The sequence below is a fragment of the Balaenoptera acutorostrata genome, chromosome 12 (assembly GCF_949987535.1).
Source record: "Balaenoptera acutorostrata chromosome 12, mBalAcu1.1, whole genome shotgun sequence".
Lineage (NCBI taxonomy): Eukaryota > Metazoa > Chordata > Mammalia > Artiodactyla > Balaenopteridae > Balaenoptera > Balaenoptera acutorostrata.
In genome coordinates, this window is record NC_080075.1 from 51820340 (window position 1) to 51841083 (window position 20744).

At 36.1% G+C, this 20744-nt stretch overlaps 1 protein-coding gene across 16 annotated transcripts in view; it reads left to right on the top strand.

Annotated features, from left to right (window-relative positions):
- Window positions 1-20744, top strand: part of NRXN1 (neurexin 1) — a 1115884-nt gene that overhangs the window by 563065 nt on the left and 532075 nt on the right. For 15 of the 16 annotated variants that reach the window (XM_057558508.1, XM_057558511.1, XM_028168477.2 and 12 more), the window contains 2 exons: window positions 687-860; window positions 6702-6821. In XM_057558508.1, the coding sequence (XP_057414491.1) occupies window positions 687-860; window positions 6702-6821 (294 nt within the window). Of the gene's footprint in view, window positions 1-686; window positions 861-5726; window positions 5745-6701; window positions 6822-20744 lie in introns of those variants that run through there. The other variant, XM_028168475.2, reaches the window with a different exon arrangement.

Below are 20744 nucleotides of genomic sequence, written 5' to 3' on the forward strand. Positions count from 1 at the left end.
AAGCAAGGATAATAGTTTCAAGCATACTAGAAAAGGCAATTTTAGACATTAGACATTTAGAATTTATTGAGCTTCTAGTTAACAGAAAGGCCTAGAATTCTCTAAGCAGAATGTAGATTTGATAATAATAACACCTGCTAACATCTACTACATATTTTCATTCTGATAGATTCTTTCCATTATTTTATCTCATTTAATCCTCACACAACCCTATGGGATAGGCTTTCTTGTTCCCATTTTAGAAATGAGGTTACTAATGATCAGAGAAACTAAAAAAAAAAAATGCTCAAAGCCATAGAGTCGGTAAATAACTTGACTTGGATTTTATTGGGTTGGCCAAAAAGTTCTTTTGGGTTTTTCCATAACATCTTATGGAAAAACCTGAACGAACTTTTTGGCAAACCCAATAATTCAGGGACCACTTCATGGTCCATGTTCCTTCCATTTGGCCACACTGTATCTAACTCAAGTTCTCTGTGGAAATAGCTTCTAGAAATTTCTTCTAGTGCTGATGTATTATTCAAACACCTCTATTGTTTTGCACTTTTAAGAAAATATCTAGTTATAAATTTACTTTTTAAAATTAATTTAATGAAAAATAAACCTCTCTATTTTTTGTGTGTTCTACTGTTGTTTAAAGTCAATGTTAAGTTACTTTTGTGACCAAAATTTTTGTCTTCCCACAGGTGACTTGTATATAGGAGGAGTGGCCAAGGAAACATACAAATCCTTGCCGAAACTCGTCCATGCCAAGGAGGGCTTTCAAGGCTGCCTGGCATCAGTTGATCTAAATGGACGGCTTCCGGACCTCATCTCAGATGCTCTTTTCTGCAATGGACAGATTGAGAGAGGATGTGAAGGTACTAGATCTTTGTTATCGCACTCAAAATAATTCTAATTCCACCTATAAATGAGAACAGCGGAATTCTCTGGCAGGCAAAATTTTCATTTCTGACAATTGGCCAAACCCCCAGTTACGGCTTAAAAGTCCTTATTCATGTTTTTAACTTTTCATCCCATAAATCTTAAATTTTCTGGACTGTTTACAAACCTAGACTAATGCCTGATATAAAATGGGAGCTATGGATCTTGTTATTTTCTGCTTCTTTGCATTCTATAGTTCACCTAATTAGTATGCTAATCACTTCTGCACTGCTTTCTTTATAGCATTAAATAGATACTCCACTTGGACTAGAAAAACATATTTACTCCAGCAAATGTTAATCAACTTGAGCCTGCTTTTTGAAATCTACATTCAATAGGATACAACAAGAGAATAACATTCAGATACCCATTCTCAAATCACAGTTTGGTTTGTTTCTACCTGGCAGCAAGAGTATCTCCCATATATTATCAGTTTGTTTTAGCAAAAATTGGTTTCTTCTATTACCCAAAGCTAATATTGCATACTTCAGAAATGTGCTGAAGTATCTTTCTGTTCTTTTGTGTTCTCTATCAGACTAAGATCTGTAGGAGTACTTTTTGATTGCTACTTTCATTTAAGATAATTTTCACTTCAACACCTCAGGTTATTTGAGCCAATTCTCCCTCCATAAATGCAATTTAATCACATTATCCTGAATTTTGTAGCTCTGAATGTGTTGCTGCTTCTCTTTTAATGTTGAATACAGTTTGGGCCATTTTGAAAATTTTAGATTCATAAGGAAATTTCATATGGGAGAAGTGAAGAAAGATGTGAATTCCTGTCTCCCAGGAGATTATGAATCATGTCTTCTCAGCCAAAATAATGCTATTAGATTTAGCAATTACCTAAGTACATATAAATTTTTTATTTGGAAATACATTTTTTTCTCTCTGCAACATATATTTCCCTGAAAAGTCAGGTGAAATTCAAATTGTGTTTTAATCACGCCAGAGGATAAGATTATTTAATGGAAATCTTTGTTGAGTTCATTTTTAATGTTTTACTGTATTTATTTACTTTGTTTCAAATTTTGGTATAAATGCCCTTTTGTAAAAGGAAGGGAAACTATGTGTTTTCTCCTTTTACCAATTTAGCAAAGGAAACAAAATTGTTAAGTGAATAAATTCTCTCTAGTGGATGGAGACAAAAATGTGGGACATAACTTTGATTTTTGGAGGTGATCTAATAAGTGAGAATATATGGGGTTTTTTATGTTTTTTTTTAAAGGCACTAGAAACTCTCCTGAAAACATTTTTCAAAAATAGGCCTTTCTACAAGTTGCTCGGTAAATTCTCACCTACAAGAAATGGTGGGAGCAGACAGACACATTCACAGCTAAACACTTACAAGATAGAAAACCAAACCCACACACATGACCTCCCACCACTGGCACATAATGTGAGTGGGTGAGTGGAAGGGAAAACTAATAAGAAATGTACTGAGAAAGTGTATTTACAGAAATAAAATTTGGTGTTATTTTCCATCATAATCTAATAAGCAATTTGGTTGAGGTGATTGTACATCTTCTTGGGTAATTTTAAACTATGGTTTGAACATCTGAAATCATTTAGTAGATTATGACATTGACTCCTTCCTTACCTTATCCAGTTTGCTTTAATATCTGAGCTTTAATAATTCTCACCCTCTTTTACTCCCTTTTCCTTTATTTTTAGAATGTTACCATGCTCCTGCCTTTCTGCCTTGACACTTCCCTGATTTTTTCATTCCAACATCAAGGTTAACAATTTTTAATTTATGATTATTTCTGTCCTCTGTGGTTCCTAGGAATAATCTCAGATGTACCCGTCAGAGGTGTAATTGATAAGATACACATATTTTTAGGATTGGTGGTAAACTTCTAGATACTCAATAAATTATTTCTCTAAAGATAGTTCTCATGGGATTTTGAGTTCAAATCACATTGGAATCACTTAACTTCCATATTAATAGAAATAGTATAAATTTGACATCACTAAGTGATATCTTGTCAAGATTTTCCACCATTTCTACCCAAGACCCACAAATCTCTAAAGTTCTTTCATGTAAAAAGTCATTGGCCTTCTCTCAATAATCACTTGTGGCCTTTCATTTCTAACTTATTTCAGTGAGTAATAGCTGATTTTATTTACACAACACATTAGCTAGCAGAAGGAACTTACCTTGTCCTTTTCCCTTTACATTAATGTTTCTCAACTTGAGCAAGTATTGGAATCACCTGGAGAATTGTTAAAACCCATGTTACTTGACACCACCCCCAAGGTTTCTGATTCAGTAGATCTAGGATGGGGCTCTAGAATTTACATTTCTAGCAAGTTCCTAAATGATGCTGATGCTTTTGGTCTGACACCAGACTTTGAAAATTACTACCTGGAAAGGCATTGACCTGCTTACTTAAGAGAAAATAGAGACTGGCAATCCACCAATAATCAGGCTCAGTTAAGCTCAGTACTGAGTCAAGATAACTTCCATACATGAAGTCAGTGAAACAATTTTTAATTTAGGCACTTGCATAGACTCATAACATTCAACACTGGAATTGCATTATAAGCTACAGAAATACTTCACTATTAAAGCTACCATCGATTAAGCACTGGTAGCAGTAAGTTTACATATGCAATTTCATTTCCCAAAACTCTATCAATTAGGTATTACTGTTTTTGTTTTTTTTTTAGAAGAGTAAATTGAGCCTTAGAGATGTAAGGTGACCTTCCTAAGGTCACACAGCACGTTAAGTGGATGATGGAAGCTTTGAACCCAATTTTGCCTTACTTGAAATCCCAGGCATCTAAGCACTTTCCTCTATTGTTTCTTTGGTTTCCAGACATTGTAGTTTTACCTTCACTTTCCTTTCCTTTTCAAACATATCCTGATTTTTTAACCACTTAATACAAATATCCTTGTGGCTTGCTCCCAGTTTTATTCAGTGATAAAATAAAAAGGACATTTATATAACTAAAATGAAAAATAAATTCAGGGTTTTGTCTTGTGCAAATGACTGTCAATGTTTAAATATTTTTCAAGAAGGTGAGTACTTTGAAAAATGTGACTTGTCAGGCATAGGCATGCATTCACTTGTAATACCTGAATATGTAAAGACTGTTGTGATAATGAAAAACATAATAAAGCATGTCCTGATGCTCACATAAAGGCTTGGCAGCCACTCTGAGTGGCTGCTCTACAATATGGGCAGGCAGGTTATTTTTTAGAATTGCAATTTTACCATTTTTAGAGCTTAGCATTATTTTGCAATTGTGTTTCTGATAATTTTTGCAAAAAAGAAAAACAAAAACATGGCTCTTCATCAGTTCTTGCTCCTGATCTTTCCTTCTGCTGGGCGAGTCAGGGGAATAGTATCCGTTGATAACACAGCCCCTGACCCAGGCTGGGCTTGTACCAGAGGAAGGACTGTGCTAAGGAATATTGCTTCGAGTTTTTTTTTTTTTTAAACAAATATTAATTAATTTCGGTCTTTAATGCCATGGAATAAAGATCGTTGGACCACTTACCTCTCACAGATTGGAAGAAAAACAAAAACTCAGCAATTTAGTGGCTCTTAGTTCTTCGATGCCATAGGTGAGAAAAACTATTAGATCCATTCAGGTCTCCCAGGCCTGGGAGATTTTTATTATTATTAAAAATGACTCTTATTTTTGTTATTATTACTATACTGATTATTATTATTACTATTATTATTATTATATAATTAGTAGTTACAGTATTATGATTTCTGAATTTGTAAAAATTCATATTGAATGTTTAGACTACATTCAGTAACGTCTTATGAAGAATACCGTGACTAAGAAATTTCTAATAAAAATATGGTGGTAAGGCATATGTTTAAAATTGATGTTTATAGAAACATCAATTTGTACAAAATCTAATTACAGATAATTCTCATGTATTCACAAGAGCAGTTACCTCAAAGGCTCTCAGTGTTAATGGCATCTAATTAGTCTGGTGTCTATTTTTGTATTTTCATAAAGCCTAAGATTGTGTTTACTAGAAAATATCTTCAGTTTATACTCTAAAGGTATTGAGGTAGATGGTGTTCCCTTCCCACCCTTCCCTAAGATAACCCTTATTAGTGAGGTTCTACTGTAATAAATATTCACAGGGCAGTATTTAAGAGTTGAAGACAGTTATAGAGGAAGAGAAAATATAGATGTAACTCTGAGATCTGTAAGAAATCTATACCCAGTCTGGTGAAAGCAAAGATAAATACTCCACGTTGCAATCTTGTAAAGGAATTTTCTTTATGGGGAATTATATTGCAATTTGTTTCTTCCATCCTTCACTTTTTCTTTCATCTACCAAATGGTGTATACATTTTGATAGTTTGGTGTCACTGTAAGGTCCAACTGTTGGCAGAGAATGGCTGGCATTACAGTTTTAAGCCTCAACTACAATAGCAAGATAAAAGACCTAGAGGGAAAAAAATAGAAAGGGATAATTGGTCCGCTAATGACCATCGTCTACACTGTATCTGCACGTGACAAATGGGGCTGCATGCTTCAACTAAGCAATGCAGTCACTTTGTGTCACTGGCTCAGTTAACCATTATATAAATACATATAGAGTGAAATTCTAATCAATTATCGCTTTCTTACTTTTGGCTTCTCTTAAGATTTATGGCTGTTAATTATTAATTTGTTTGCTCTACATAGCATTTCTCTCCCCCTTTACAGCAGCATGCTTTTTTGAATCTGAACGTTCTTCTATGTTTGCCCCATTTCAGTATTGCTTACTAACATTTAATATATTTTGCTTTTTTTTTTTAATTTTGCTGACAAAGTTGCATTGATGAAAGCTGACTTGCAAGGTAGATAGCCCTGTGTGTATAAAACAAGACTGAAACCCAGTAATACACAGTGGAAACCTCAAAATAACATTTTTTACATTTTTGCAGTAACTGTTATTTGGGTGAAGTTTTCATTTTTCCCCTTCTTGAATGTTGTGCAAGAAGCCTTATTTTGTAGCATAGTTTGCATAAAGGCTTTCAGTCTTGAATATGTTTGTATAGTGATTACCTTTAGTGCTTTGATCATCCTTTTTTTTAGTTCTTTGTTTTTCAGTGTTCTAGTTATGATTCTTTAGAAATAGACTAGCATTCTTTTTACTTGTATGTTACATGGGGGCATGTCATTTATACAGAGTTTTTAGTTTTATGTTTGGTTAATTGCATGAAATTGTTAAAGCATGTGGATTGATACTTGCCAACATACCTATCCAAAACACCCAGAAATCATAACTTTATTCATAGTTTGTGCAGGAAAACTTCTAGAAACTTATAGGGCATTTTTGTATAACTCTCTTCAGTGGTTTTTTTTGTTTGTTTTTTTTTTTGTTTTTTGTTTTTTTTGCTAATCTGTATCTCAGTTTCATGAAGTTATAATCTCCATCTCTCATGGTGTCTCTACCCATTGGTCAGAAGTTAAGGAGATCCATGCGTTTTTCTAAAATCCAAACAGTGAGAGAGAATTATTGATGATGGAATGACATCACCTGCTACCATGATCATACGAGAAGCTATGTGCTTGCTTTTACTATTTGCTGGTCTAGTTTACTATTATAATGTATTTTGTCCTGTATTTGAAACTTGAGAAACCTTTATATTACAGCTTCTCTGTTCCTAATTCAGGTGTGTAAACTAGAACTTTCCAAACTAGTTTGGCCATGTAATTTGAGGTGTTGGCAACTACTAAATGTGACCTAGCTCATGTGTGAAACACTTTTAGATTTTTTTAAAGAACCCAAGTTGCTTTTGGATTGTTTTCAGGGCCCAGCACAACCTGCCAGGAGGACTCATGTTCCAACCAAGGCGTGTGCTTGCAGCAGTGGGACGGCTTCAGCTGTGACTGTAGCATGACCTCCTTCAGCGGGCCACTCTGCAATGACCGTAAGTTCCCCTCTGAGTGTAGACTGATGCTCATTGTTGCTTCCAGTTACTGTTTGATATCCCGGGTCTAAAGCTGGGAGTCTTTATATTATCCATGAATAAGTTAAACTGTCATAACCGGGAGGAGCATTTGGTTCCACAGAAAGGACATGTTTGAAATACTAAAGTATCAATCAAGGATGCCATTAGCCAAAATCCGTGATGATGGTGATTCTTTGGTCTTCAACTCTTTGTTGGAATTTTTTAAATTGCTAATGGTCACCTTGTCGAAAATAATTTTTTTCATTTCCTGTATATGACACTCCTCCCCTAGTTTTTGAAAGAGCCTTCATGTTGCTTTCTATTAAGTAATATTTCATTTCATAAGATTATATCTTGAGGGCTGGAATTTTAGTGAATTGACAGGTTCATTATGTTTCTCTCTCTACATCTTTTCAAGCCCATACTGCCTTTTACGTTAAAAGACAGTATGTTTAAACTTTGTCCTTCAACTACGCTCCCTTATGTTTGTGTTTGTGTTTTTTCCCCTTTAGTCTCACAGTATAAGCATGACAGGGGACATCCCTGGCGATGCAGTGGTTAAGACATCGCCTTCCAGTGCAGAGGGTGTGGGTCAGGGAGCTAAGATCCCACATGCCTTGTGGCCAAAAAAAAAAGAAAAAACCAAAACATAAAACAGAAGCGATATTGAACAAATTCAATGAAGACTTTAAAAATGGTCCACATCAAAAAAATAAATAAAATTACATTAAAAAAATAAGCATGACAGAAACACAACATTCACATTATATTATGGAAAATTTGTGAGTGCCAATTTATGTGATAGCAGGGTGGATTTTGAGACCATATTAACTAGTATGTGGGATGAAGTTCTGTTTCTTATCTTTCAAATAGATACTGCTTTACAACACTGCATCAAAATGATAATGCAAGGGTTTCCTACAAAACTTTGCATTCCACTCTCTTGAGAAAATATATCTGACAGAGCCTTCTGGTTGTAAAATATAGTCCATGTTTACGTTGTAAATGCTACAACATTGAAGAAAAAGCTCTAGGATGGTGGGATAGCAGATGAGATGATTGAAGGTTTGGGCTTCCAGGCAAAGGCTGAGCTTGAGTATGGATTTAAAGAAAGACTAGAGCTTGTTCATTTTGACCTTTATCTATTTGAGACTCTGTTCATGTCAGTAGATATGTGTATCATAAGGTTGAAGATGGGGTCAAACCAGAACGTGTTATTGAACTGAGTTGTTGCAGCCTAGCAATATAGTACAATTTCCTAGCTATCTTCAGGTTTCCTATCCAAAATATCGAATATAGGAAGAACAAGCAACTAATACAAAGTAAATAGTACTTGGAAGAGACATGTAAAGATCACACCACCACAGAAGGAGAAATATTTAGTCTTCATCCTACCAGTGAGCTCTTCCATTACAAGAATTACAAGAAACTTGAAGCCACAAACACATATTCAAACCATCACACATTTGCAAACACTGTATTTCTGCAAATCAAATCATTCTTACAAACATTAAACCACATTTGGAGTTATGTAAATAACCTTATGTAAAGAGTCAATAAATACTTATATGTACATAAAGAAAAGCAAATCAAAGAAACTATATATCCTTTTAATAAAGATATGTAAATATATAAATAGAATAGTAACTTCCTGCAGTTGCTCCTGCCCCAGAGAAAATAACGTCAACTTATTTTCAAGGACAAACAGAAGACTGATAATTTGTTATGATTTTATTATGCCAATTTTAAAATCCTGACAGATGTAGCTGAGAGAGCTTTTTTTCTGCATGAAACTGGTTTTCATTTTGCTAAAGAACTTTCTCTGCCAAACTTTGTGCTTAGTCTAGTTTCCATGTTTTACAAAACAGTTGTCATTTGGTTGTGTCAGATTGTGTATCCTCTTATACCAGTTAAGTATAAAGAATATAATTTTCTCTAGACAGTTCCTAAAGGAACATCAAGATCCTACCTTAAGTATCATGCTGTCTTCAAATCATTTTTACAGAAAATTATTTGAATGCTGCTCTTGGGTGATAGTAGTGGTGATGACAACGATAAGGCTATTTGTTATTTTCTTGTAAGTAAGGTAACTGTCATTCAATAAATATGTCTCCTGATATGCCTCTAGCACAAATCAGCATTAAAATTACTTTGGAGGGCTCTCAGAATACATGCATTTTGATTAAGTCATTATCTGTTTGTGGGTTTTCTGGAAATGGGAAATCGTTTTCTTGGCTTGTACACTGGTGTTTTGGTGGTGAGGATATGTACGTACAAATCAGTATTTAAAAGCAAATCTTATTTTCATATCAACTCTAGTTTGTAGATACAAACTGTACAATAGTGACAGTTACCTTGAAGACATGCAATTGATATGGCAATAAAAGTAGCATGCCACATTTTCTTCACTTTTTAAATTGATCAAAACAAACCTTATCTCTACATCTCACTGTTTTTCTGTAAGTTGGGCAAATAAAATTAGTGTGATTCCTGGGATTTTAGCAAGATCCTTTTCTGCATAGAGGTTGACTTTTTTTTTTTAATGAAGCCATTTAGGACATTTTGTTTCTTAATGAAATTTTCTTCTCCACGCTTAGATATTTATACATAAATTCTGTGGTTGCAGCTGTCAACTGCATAGAAAACAAAAAAAGGAAGATAGAAACAAAGCTTTTTTTTAAAGAAAGGGAAAGAACACACCACATTGTAAATGAGATCTTCCCACCCCCACCCCTGCCCCCTACAGACCTTCTAAAAGTCATCTCTCTGATAATTTTCACAGAGTTAGAGTAACTAGAAAATTTTATTTATATTAGCCTGAAGACATAATTAACAACGGGAAGATAGGAATATGTTTTCTCTTGTAAGTGTAATCCTGGATAAATCATACTAATTAATGAAGTTAAAGGAATCTTTCAAAAAGAAGAGGTACTTAGGCAAAGTGATGCCAAAGGCTACTTTTAAAGAAAAGTGTTTGTGAAACCCTTTCTTCCCTGGAAAGTTGCCATCTAAATGACCTACTCATCGACAAAAATAATTGCTCTGAGTGTGTGTGTGTGTGTGTGTGTGTGTGTGTGTGTGTGTGTGTAGGGTGGTGTAGTGTATGTAACTCCTTAATTCTTCCATATCTGTGTCATATTTTAGGTCCCCAATATAATTTTTCTGGCTCATTGTAGCAATATCTTGGTTGAGTTTCCCCCTTCTTATCCCTTCCGCATCCAATCCATCCTATGCCTCCTTACCAGTTTTGTTCTTTCTTCCTGTTCTCCCTAGTTTAAATATCACAAGCTCTTCCTGATTCTCCTAACCAGAGACAATGCTTTCTCTCCTCTGACCTCTGTAGAACTTTGTTTATGCTATTTTATCAGCCATCACTTTCTACCTTATAGTTACTTATGTTTGGTCTTATCTCCCAGGAACAATAATCTTTTTTGCGGGGGGAGGGGTTCATAAGCCCAATGTTTTGTACCTTATGTTGCATATAACTGGTGATAATAGTAACTCATTAAATCAGTGTTGACTAGATGCATGAATCTTGCATAAGGATTTCTAGGACATCCTCAGTGGTCAACAATCTCTCCAAATTCATCAGTTTGGAGTTCATGAACCTCCATGGTCTGACCCTAGCTTTCGTTTTCATTCTTATCTATTGTAGAACTTTGTCAATATGGCGTGTTACCGCCAATTAACTTATGGTGTCTGAGCAACGTTACACTTTCCCAATTTCCTCACCATTGCTTACGCTAATTTCTCCTCCTGGGGAATGCACTCCTTCCACCTAGAATGCATTCCTTTCACTATATCTGCTTGAAGAAATGTACTTTCATTTTTCAATCTTTACCTAAACTGCTTCATCCCATGGAAACTTCCCTGGTCCTCTGAGCTGGGCCTACTTTCCCTCTTCTGGAATCTTAGAGCAACTGTTTTTGCACTTAGCACTTAGATTTGTGAACTTTCTCTTGGATGTAACTACTTACTGAGTGCATGCTGTGTGCCAGGTCTGTGTTAAGAGTTGATATTCATTGCATTAAATCTACATATCACCTGTTCATGCTTGCGCACACACACCATCATCAGACCATTGTGCTACAATAATCCTTTTTTTGCATCTACCCTGTGGTCCAGAATAGAATGTAACCATACTAGCTAATTTTTTTTTAAATTTATTAATTAATTTATTTATTTTTGGGTGTGTTGGGTCTTCGTTTCTGTGCGAGGTCTTTCTCTAGATGCGGCGAGCGGGGGCCACTCTTCATCGCGGTGCACGGGCCTATCATCGTCGCGGCCTCTCTTGTTGCGGAGCACAGGCTCCAGGCGCGCAGGCTCAGTCGTTGTGGCTCACGGGCCTAGTTGCTCCGCGGTATGTGGGATCTTCCCAGACCAGAGCTCGAACCCGTGTCCCCTGCATTGGCAGGCAGATTCTCAACCACTGCACCACCAGGGAAGCCCCATACTAGCTAATTTAATATCAGGTTGGGGAAGATGAATATGGCTATGATCATACGGAAAATAGTGCACATAATAACACTGTCACATTACATTAGGGTGGAAATGTTGTGTGCCAAATTACAGTTCAGCTTCAATGGTGTCTGTTACCATAAGGGATTAATACATCATAGTGCTGTTATTTTGGTGCTAGGAGGGTGGGGGCATTGCCGTTAAAAGACTATTTTCAGAATTCTAAACTTTGCCAAAAGAAAATCTTCCTGATAGGAATCCATCATATCTTTTGTATGAGAATTAGTATCGTTCATTGAAACAAGGATGAAATACATTTGACTGTGACTTGTTACCATGGCATTTTAAAGTATCTTCAGCTTTGTTTCTCACCTTCTTTTGTTGTTTGAAAAGAGAATCCAGTACCCAGTATTTGAACATCAATATCAGAACTACTGGAAATGAATCATAACATATATAAAAATAACTTGAATCAAAGTAACATTGCTTCTCTCCGATGTAGATCTGCCAGTAGTATTAAGCTGTGAGCTGATTTGCTTCTGGTGCCATTTATGGCTGGATAAAATTTAGCAATTAGCTGTGTCCACAACCAGACCCTCCTTGTGAGTATGATGCATCTTATTAACCTTAAATCATTCGAGCATTTCTAAATGGTGGCCCTGAAGTTGTTGAAAGCAATTCATAAGTAATATTTACTGATAATGCTTTAGAAAAACTCTCTAGGGTCAGACCTGTCTTAGGTTAAACCATAAGGGATTAAAATATTGTTCATACTGAGTCAGAAAATGCAAAACAACAAACAGAACAGAAAGCATAATGTATGATAGAGAAATGAACTATATAATAGAAGTGCTATCTTCTGCTATTGTATATAAATTTATCTTTGTTCTTCTAGTTGGTAATAGATATCATAAAGGTAAATGCATAAAAAGAAGCATTAGTCTCTTTTCATATTGCAATTGGGCAAATGACAGTTTTAAGCTGTTATCTTTATAAGAAAATTTAAGTGGGAAGAAAAGCCCCCAAACAGTGGAGCGTAGAGTATTGCTGTATTTGAATTACTCAGATTAGTCCCGTATATTTTTCAGCAGCTGAATGATCCATGATTCTAAGTAGCCTTTTGCTCTGTGTAACTGGTATCAATTTGGCCCCAGAAGTCAAGAAAGAAGGCCCAATCGATTTTTTTTTTTTTTTTTTTTTTTTTTACCCCTGCTGTACTCTCTAGTTTTTCTGGCTTGCTTAAAAATCTGACTTTGTGGACCTTGATTTTGCTCTTACATTGGTGCTCTTCACTGCAGGCCTTATAAATGTAAATACGAAAGTGGCCTTTGATGTGGTCATACTGTCACATCCCACAAGAACCCAGCTAGACCAGGGCTCCGTGGAGAGAAGTCCTCACCAGGCACCTTTGTTAACTGTCCTTAAGGGGTTACCGTGGTTCTGGTTCTCACAAGATGCTCTTTCAGAGAGCTTTAGGACCCTAGTCTCTGTCTGAATAATTTTTTTTCGTGTGAGTACATTTTGCTTAGGCTTCTGACTTTGCTGTTCAGCGGAGCGACACAGCGGGTGCAGAATCCAGGCTGCGGTGGGAGACTGCCTGAATCTGAGGTGCTCATTTTTGAAACTTGAGGCCTTTGGGTTTACTCTGACTTTTGAAATGGATTTTACTTCCCCAGAAATGATGCACTGAAAGCCCTTGTAAACAAGCTGAAGATTTATCATGGTGAATTCTCAGAATCCTGCATATACTAAATAAGTATAAACAATAAATAGTTTAATCAAGAAGATATGTGAAGAGTAAAATGTTAGGTAATTGTCCAACTTTATAGAATCTGATTATCCTGGGCAACTTTTAATTAATTTATTTATTTTTTTAATTTTTGGCTGTGTTGGGTCTTCGTTTCTGTGCGAGGGCTTTCTCTAGTTGTGGCAAACGGGGGCCACTCTTCATCGCAGTGCACGAGCCTCTCACTATCGCGGCCTCTCTTGTTGTGGAGCACAGGCTCCAGACGCGCAGGCTTAGTAGTTGTGGCTCACGGGCCTAGTTGCGCCGCGGCATGTGGGATCCTCCCCGACCAGGGCTCGAACCCGTGTCCCCTGCATCGGCAGGCAGACTCTCAACCACTGCGCCACCAGGGAAGCCCCCTGGGTAACTTTTAAAAGAAGGAGTATAAGATTAAAAAGAGTACGTTTAGTTTTTGTGAGATAGATATTTGATTTAAAAAAAGAATAAAATTGCATTTGAATCTGGAAGGAAGTGGTTATATCAGGCATGAGTTGTTTATATAGTTTGTTGCTGTGAATATACCTAACTAGTGCATAAGAAGGACTACAAAATAATTCTACGTAGATCACACCAACATATTTTAATGTGAATCACATATTTAATGGGTGTTATATGCATGTTATTTATATATTATAAACCTTATCTTTTCAATCTTCACAAATATTATTTTCAATTTACAAGTGAGGATATTGAGGCATGAGCAGTTTAAATAACTTCTTTGGGCTGTAATGGCTGGTAATGGCTGGTAATTGGCACAGAAAGAATTTGAATGTAAGTTAGACTAACTTCAAGCCCATATTCTTACTTGCACCCACAATTCTTCCCAGAAAGGGATAGAATCTGAAATGCCCCAGATGCAAAATTCCCCAGAGAAGTTATTAATGACTGATATTTAACATTGTAGATTTTTTTTCCATCCTCATCTGACTCTTGGTTCTTATATTTAATTTTAGGCATTGTGTTGCATGAAACGTGCTCTTCCCCTTAACTGCTCAGTTCTGCTTCCAAAGATGAGTTAAAAATTCATAGCTGTTTAAAGCATACTGTCATTAACTTTCAGTTCTTTTATAAAAAGTTACTGATTATGAAAATAGAGATGGGAATTTTCTGTGATGTTTCTATGACAGCCTGGGTTTCTCAAAAATAATAATTTAATATTTGATAATGAAGTCAGGCAAAATACTTCCCAAGATTCTTTTACTTGAATCAGATTTCACAGTGTATATTACGGGAAAGGAGGAGCAAAGATTCAGAATTGTGCTGACCACGGAATCGGTGCCAAGTGTTTGATTATGTTGATTACATCTCAGTTTTCTCTTTATGTAGTGTTGAGGCAGAAAGGAAAAAAAAAAAAAGAAGTCAGAGGTTAGCAGTGTGGCCTTTAAAGGTTTTTGGAAGATTCACAGGGATAACACAAGAGAATGCATGAAGCCCAAATCATGAAAAGTGCCTATAGGATTAGTAGTAAAGACCAACTGTCCCTTGTATGTGTAGGGAAGGGAAAGAAAGCTCAGGGGAAATGTGCAGAGCCCAGAAAAAAAGGTCATGATAAAAATAATGCTGTGCTTGCATTAACGAATAATTCTAGTAGTAAGGAAAAAAGTACTACTGCGAAGAAAATGCACCTTGCCCAGCAATCCTTTTTCCTTCCCTGAACAAAGCATTCTGTGTCTTTAATGAGATTTACTGTAGCAATTAAAACGTTTAGGAATCTTTTATGGGGAGGAATTATGGTGTCCTCTGCAGCTCAGTGCTATTGTACATTGCTACTTCTCTGGTAGCACTCTACAGCAGCATAAAGTACAAGGATGCTTGTTAGCTCTGGGTATTGTGGAGTGTATGATTTTAATGACCCTAATGATCTAAATTCACATCTCTCAGAAAATGGCCTGTAGAGCCTGAGGCTTAATCTCCCCAGGATTTGGTGAGATAGGAAGGTACAAAGGCGTTTCTTAACTTGAAATGATTTCAGAATGAAACAAGTTTCATAAAAGGATGAGCTGATATAGAAGGATGTTAAAAAGAAATGGGTCGTGAACAAGGGGGAGGCTGTGTTTGACGGAGACTGGAAACTGTATTTGTGTAGGTGTGAGTGCTTCTTATAAATATATAACACATGACCCTTTAGGGAGAGAAACAGATGGAATACGTAGCAGGAAATAAAGAATACATTTTGCTTGCTTTCTTCACTCAAATGGTACAGGGTGTATTTTAATATTTGGCATCTCCTGTTGGGAAGCTTTCAGGGCCTCATCTGGATTCCAGCAGCTCAGGACAATACTGACATTGGGAATAGTGCTGGGTAAAAGCAGACCTTTGAATATGATTGCATAACTTCTCCGGGTCATGACTTGATGCATACATGTTTCAGTCATGTTTCATGTCGAATCCTTGATGGTCACTTGAACGCCCAACGTGAAGGAATCCAGAACCAAGGATCTGGATTCATGCAATCATCACACCCTCAGAGTAAGGCTGTGTTCTGAAACTGTGAGGTTCATCTTCCATGACATCAATCACAAATCTGCTCTCCTAGGTCCTATGCAAGGCAAGTGCTCCATTTTACTAAATTAAAAACAGAAAAGTGTCAGAGAAATATCATTTCCTCTCAGCTGCAGGAGACATCACAGAAGTAATTAAACTGGATTTTTGGTATGTCACGTACATTCCTTTCATTGACAGTGACAATAATTCTGTAAATCAGAGCTTGGAAGCATTTTTAGTGCTGTTGAAGTGTGAAAGATAAAAACCTAAGGTTCTTAAAATTAAATCTCATGAAACTAAAATTGATCTATGGAGTACAGTGTAAGAGGCTGCTTCCTGAGTTGTGAAGGCAGTCTCCCTTCTGGAATTCAGTGCCTACAAGGTATATAATGATGATGATGATACTTTTTTTTTTTTTTAAACACTGAGTCCCTGAAAGCTATATTGGTGCAAAATCAAATGGAGTAGGTGTTCAGTACAAGCTATCGTTTGTGGTTTTAAGGTCACTTGGAAAATCCTCTCCCCGTAACCCCAATATCTCCTTTTCTAATGTTGCCAGTAGGCTTTGTTGACATTCATTTCCCTAGCATTCCTGTATTCTTTCACTCAACATTTAAGGTTGTCCACAATCTTCCTCAACAAACACAACTGTACACTGTGCCTCGTATGCTCAGGCATCAACTCTTTGATACTGACATGTATAGAGACACACGGGTGTGGTCACTGAATGTTCTCTACATGTTCACCTCTGCTGAACGAGCCCCTCATTCGATTGTCTTCCTCCTCCCTGGCTTCTACTCTTCCTAAGAAAATTCATTCCATAGAGGTGACCCAGCTCAGATCAAGTTCATCCAGAGTAGGACAGTCTTCAGTTAGTGATTTATCAGCTTCTGAGTCTCCAGTTACTGTCTAACATGTGTCTTTTTATGTGTGTATGCCTTTAATTCCCAGCTGTATTTTACATCCCATTCTTCTATTTTTGGTATTATTTCTCACAGTAAATGTTCTGCAATACTTGAAGATCGGTGTCTTGAAGCCTCCATTAGTTACCTAATTTTTTTAAACACTTTATTTTTTAGAGAAGTTTTAGGTTCACAGCAAATTAAGAGGAAAGTACAGAGATTTCCCGTATGCCCCCCATCCCCACACATGCATTGCTTTCCTCATTACCAACAGCCCTCACCAGAGTGGTACATTGGTTACAATTAATGGACCTACACTGACACATCATAATCACCCAAAGTCCATAATTTACAAGATAACTGATGTGTGTGCCCATCCCTAAAGTTCTCTAAAATATATGTATACGCATATTATATGATATCCGACAGGGATAGTATATTATGTTTTATCATATCACTGTAAATACATTTTTCATGATCTTTATTCCTACTAGTAAAGACCCATGTGGAATTAGAGTCTTACATAGCTAGAAAGAAAGTGCTTTGAGTAAAGATGTGTGTGTTTATCTGGGGGTGTGGTTAAGTTTGTGTGTGTGTGCAAGTGCACATACCATGGGAGATGGATTTAAAAACATCACTTTCTATTTTCTTCAACTTCCGCTGATGTCCTGCTTTGTATATTATCACATAAAATCTAACAAATTCTGAGACCTTTAGTTGTTTCAAAGTAACTATTTTTTGTTCAGTTTTCTTTTTTCTCATTAATTAGCTGATACCTGCAGGAATAATGACATTATTATGAAATGCTACACTGCTTATTTGATCTTTTCTAGCTAAGCTTTACAATTTTGCAATGTTGGGATGTTTTTCTAGCAATAACATAAGCTCTCTGGGGGGAAAATGATACTATTTCTCCTATAATAGCATAGCACTGATTTAGTTAGCTCACCAGTGTCCTTGAAGAATTCTCTAAATGTTGCCTTTGCAACAGCTCTGGAAGAGCCAAGTGCCCATACGATGTTATATAGATGGAATTCAAAATATTCTTGTTTTTTTCCTTTCAGATTAAATATGATAAAGATATCATTTGTGTATACAACTGTACCAAGTGCAAGAGGCAAACTTGGCCTTATTGCTCTGGTTCAGTATTTTAGGAGAATTTGCCTAATGTCAGCTTAATAGGATGATGAACATTTTCTACCTCTCAGTCAGGACGTAGAACCACAATCAGTCTGCCAGGTCCATAATGACAGCCTCAGAAATAGAACTTGCTTGGTTGTTGGAGAGGTTGAGAAAGGGTATAAAAAAGAAATTCCAAGTATACTAGAATTTGTCTACCTAAATCAAAGAGAAGGTTATAAAATGAACAGCCTGGACTAAATCAGTGGTTCCCAAAATGTGGTTCTTAGACCAACATTGTCAACATAACCTGTGAATTTGTTAGAAGTGAATATTCCTACATTCCAGACCTCCTGAATTAGACACTGTTAGGTGGGGCCATATGAAATCTGTATTTTAAGAGCCTCCAGATAATTCTGATATACCCCCAAATTTGAGAACTGTCAGACTAGATGACCTCTAGACTCATCTTGTTAGTTCTATGCTTTCCATATAACAAAAACTTTATTTAATGGAATAAAGGAAGTTTGCCTGAAGAATTCTTATAAGTAAAACACCACGACTAGAGGTGGTTTAAGTACAGTCTTGGCTATTTCTTTCATGGTAATTGAAAACAACTAACAAATTTTCATTTTGATAATTAGCCTCTGCAGTAGGCTGGCAATCTTAAAAATGTTTGAAAAGTTCCCACTCACACTACTCATGCTGTGAAAAATCTAGTTCAAGGCAAAATTTTCCCTGCAGTATGAGGAAATTGACTAAATCCAAGTACACATCCCTCTGTTCATATTCTTTGGGGTTCTTCAGAATAATACTCTGATAATTGGTTTGGTTGGACCATAAAATATTATTTTTATATGCAAACACATCTTAACCTAAAAGAAAGTTGAGTCAATAAACCACTGTCAAAAATGCCATTCATATGAGATAGTGTGCTCTTCACATGGCATCTTTTTCCATTGCCTAAAATGTTCCACATCTATACCTACCCTTTCCACTTTCTAAATAAATCTGATCCCATTTCAATTCCCTAGATAGGATTTCCCTTCTCATAAAGAAATATCCCATATCTAGTGAGATCTTCATTTTTCCTTATTTATCTTTACTCACAAAGAATGATTCATGTGTGGATCATTTAGTCAGGATCCCAGTATATGACCCTGAACAAGTCACTTGAGTTTGTGAGCCTCAATTTCCCCATTATAAAATGAGAGATTTGGTTTGCCTGGTCTTTAAGGTCCCTAGAGCTCCAAGGGTTTGTGATTCATTCTTACTATATTCTTTCTTTTCTTTTCTCCAACCCTCAGACCTATTTTTACTCATGTTTAAGGATCTTCTAGGATGCAGCCTATAGCTCAGTCGCACAACACTAATCTTAAGCTATATTTTAGCCAAAGACCTTTCCTGCCAAGTCCTATAAAAAAAGGAAGAACTTGGGAAAAGAAATCCGATTAATGGTATGTCTTCCTCTTTGAGAAAGGAAACTTTGAATTAATCCTGAAACACAAGGCAAAGACATCTGCTCTTTGTTTCTTTCATGTTTGTGTAGCTATTTATTTATAGCTCCTTTTAGATATCTATTTACATCAAATTTGTTTTAAGTTGAAAATTTTACTGATACAGGAATCATGCCTGTGTACTTGCTTAGCTAAATGCTGTATGTAATTATTAATAGTACTTAAATACTTTTTAGTGATTAAAAAAACAATATAATTAGGGGTGTATAATTGTTAATATGATCAAGATACAGCTACTAATTGAACATTTACTATGTGCTGGGTTTTTCATATTAAATTTTTTTATTCTCCTACCATTCTCTCATAATAAGAATTATGACATCTATGTTACAAAAGTTGTATCTAAGGTAAAGAAGTATTCCCCTGTTCACATGTTAATAAGAATAAGAATCCAGGCTTGTCTCACTTAAAATGGTCTGCCATCAAGAGATGGTATCATGTAATCTCTTAGTATTGAATAAAGTAGTCAAATTGAGAAGACTCACATGCTTTCTTTACTTCTATTTCAAATGTTTTAGAACACACACAAAATGAATAAATATATGCAAATGTCCTTAATGTAAGAAATTGTAAAAATGAGGAAGAACTGATACAGAGCAAGTTTAGTCCTATTTTCTCAGCTAAATCACTCATCTTCAGGCCTGTATCCTATACTGATACGTATTAATGCATGTGACCAGCACACCTAATGAGACTTTACAAAGACTTGCAGCTTCAAAGAGAAAACCTTTGTATACCTTCAGTGAATGAGCAGACTTTAAAACTGATGCTTATGAAGTAGGGTATAGAACATCCTGAATAACCCAGGAAATTATGTTTTCTCTATTTAAGATAGAGAAAATATTTGGGATGTTGTTAAAAGCATTCATGAAAATGGTAAGCATATGGTTTTTCCTAGTTAGCGGGTTTCTGGTCTATAGTTTTAGTGTGTAAGGAGGAAAAGGATCATCTTCAACAGTGGAGCTAATCTTTCATGAAGTTGCCTCTTCCACCTGCAATTTCTATACTTCTGAACAGATAATTTCCTTTTGCTGGAAACTACTATGATTTAATTTTAGTGAATTCCATCTCTCCAGCTGATACTTGTACTGTGTAGGAGACTTTAATACCTCTGCTTCTGGCCTGAAACACTGCCGGTGGGAAATGAGAAACAGTGTGAAAACATCATTCCACCTTCCAAGGGTCACTTGTACAGAAACAGAGGGCCTTGGGCTTAGAGAGTCTGTAGGTTAGGAACATATTTGCATGGTAAATTATCTGAATCTGAGACTATTATTAATTGTGCACTTACTATGTACAAAACGCTGTGAGATATATGGAAAGTGAACTGATTGGAACCATGCCCCCAAAGGAGTTTTTATCTTGGAAGAATGATTCCCAAGACCCAGGGCAATAGGGAATATTGTCCGTTTTGTTTCATGACCTATTGTAAGTGCTTACAACAACGCTTGGTGCTTAGTACCTACTCAATAAATATTTATGCAATGAATAAAATACATTGTTAATAAGATAACTAGTAATTTAAGTACTCATTGTATGGTGCAAACAATTGCCATTTGTGAACTCAGAGGAGAGGGCAAGCACAGTAGTGGGCTGGCTGAGTAGAAGTGAGGTGGATCTCAATTGGGTAGAGAGA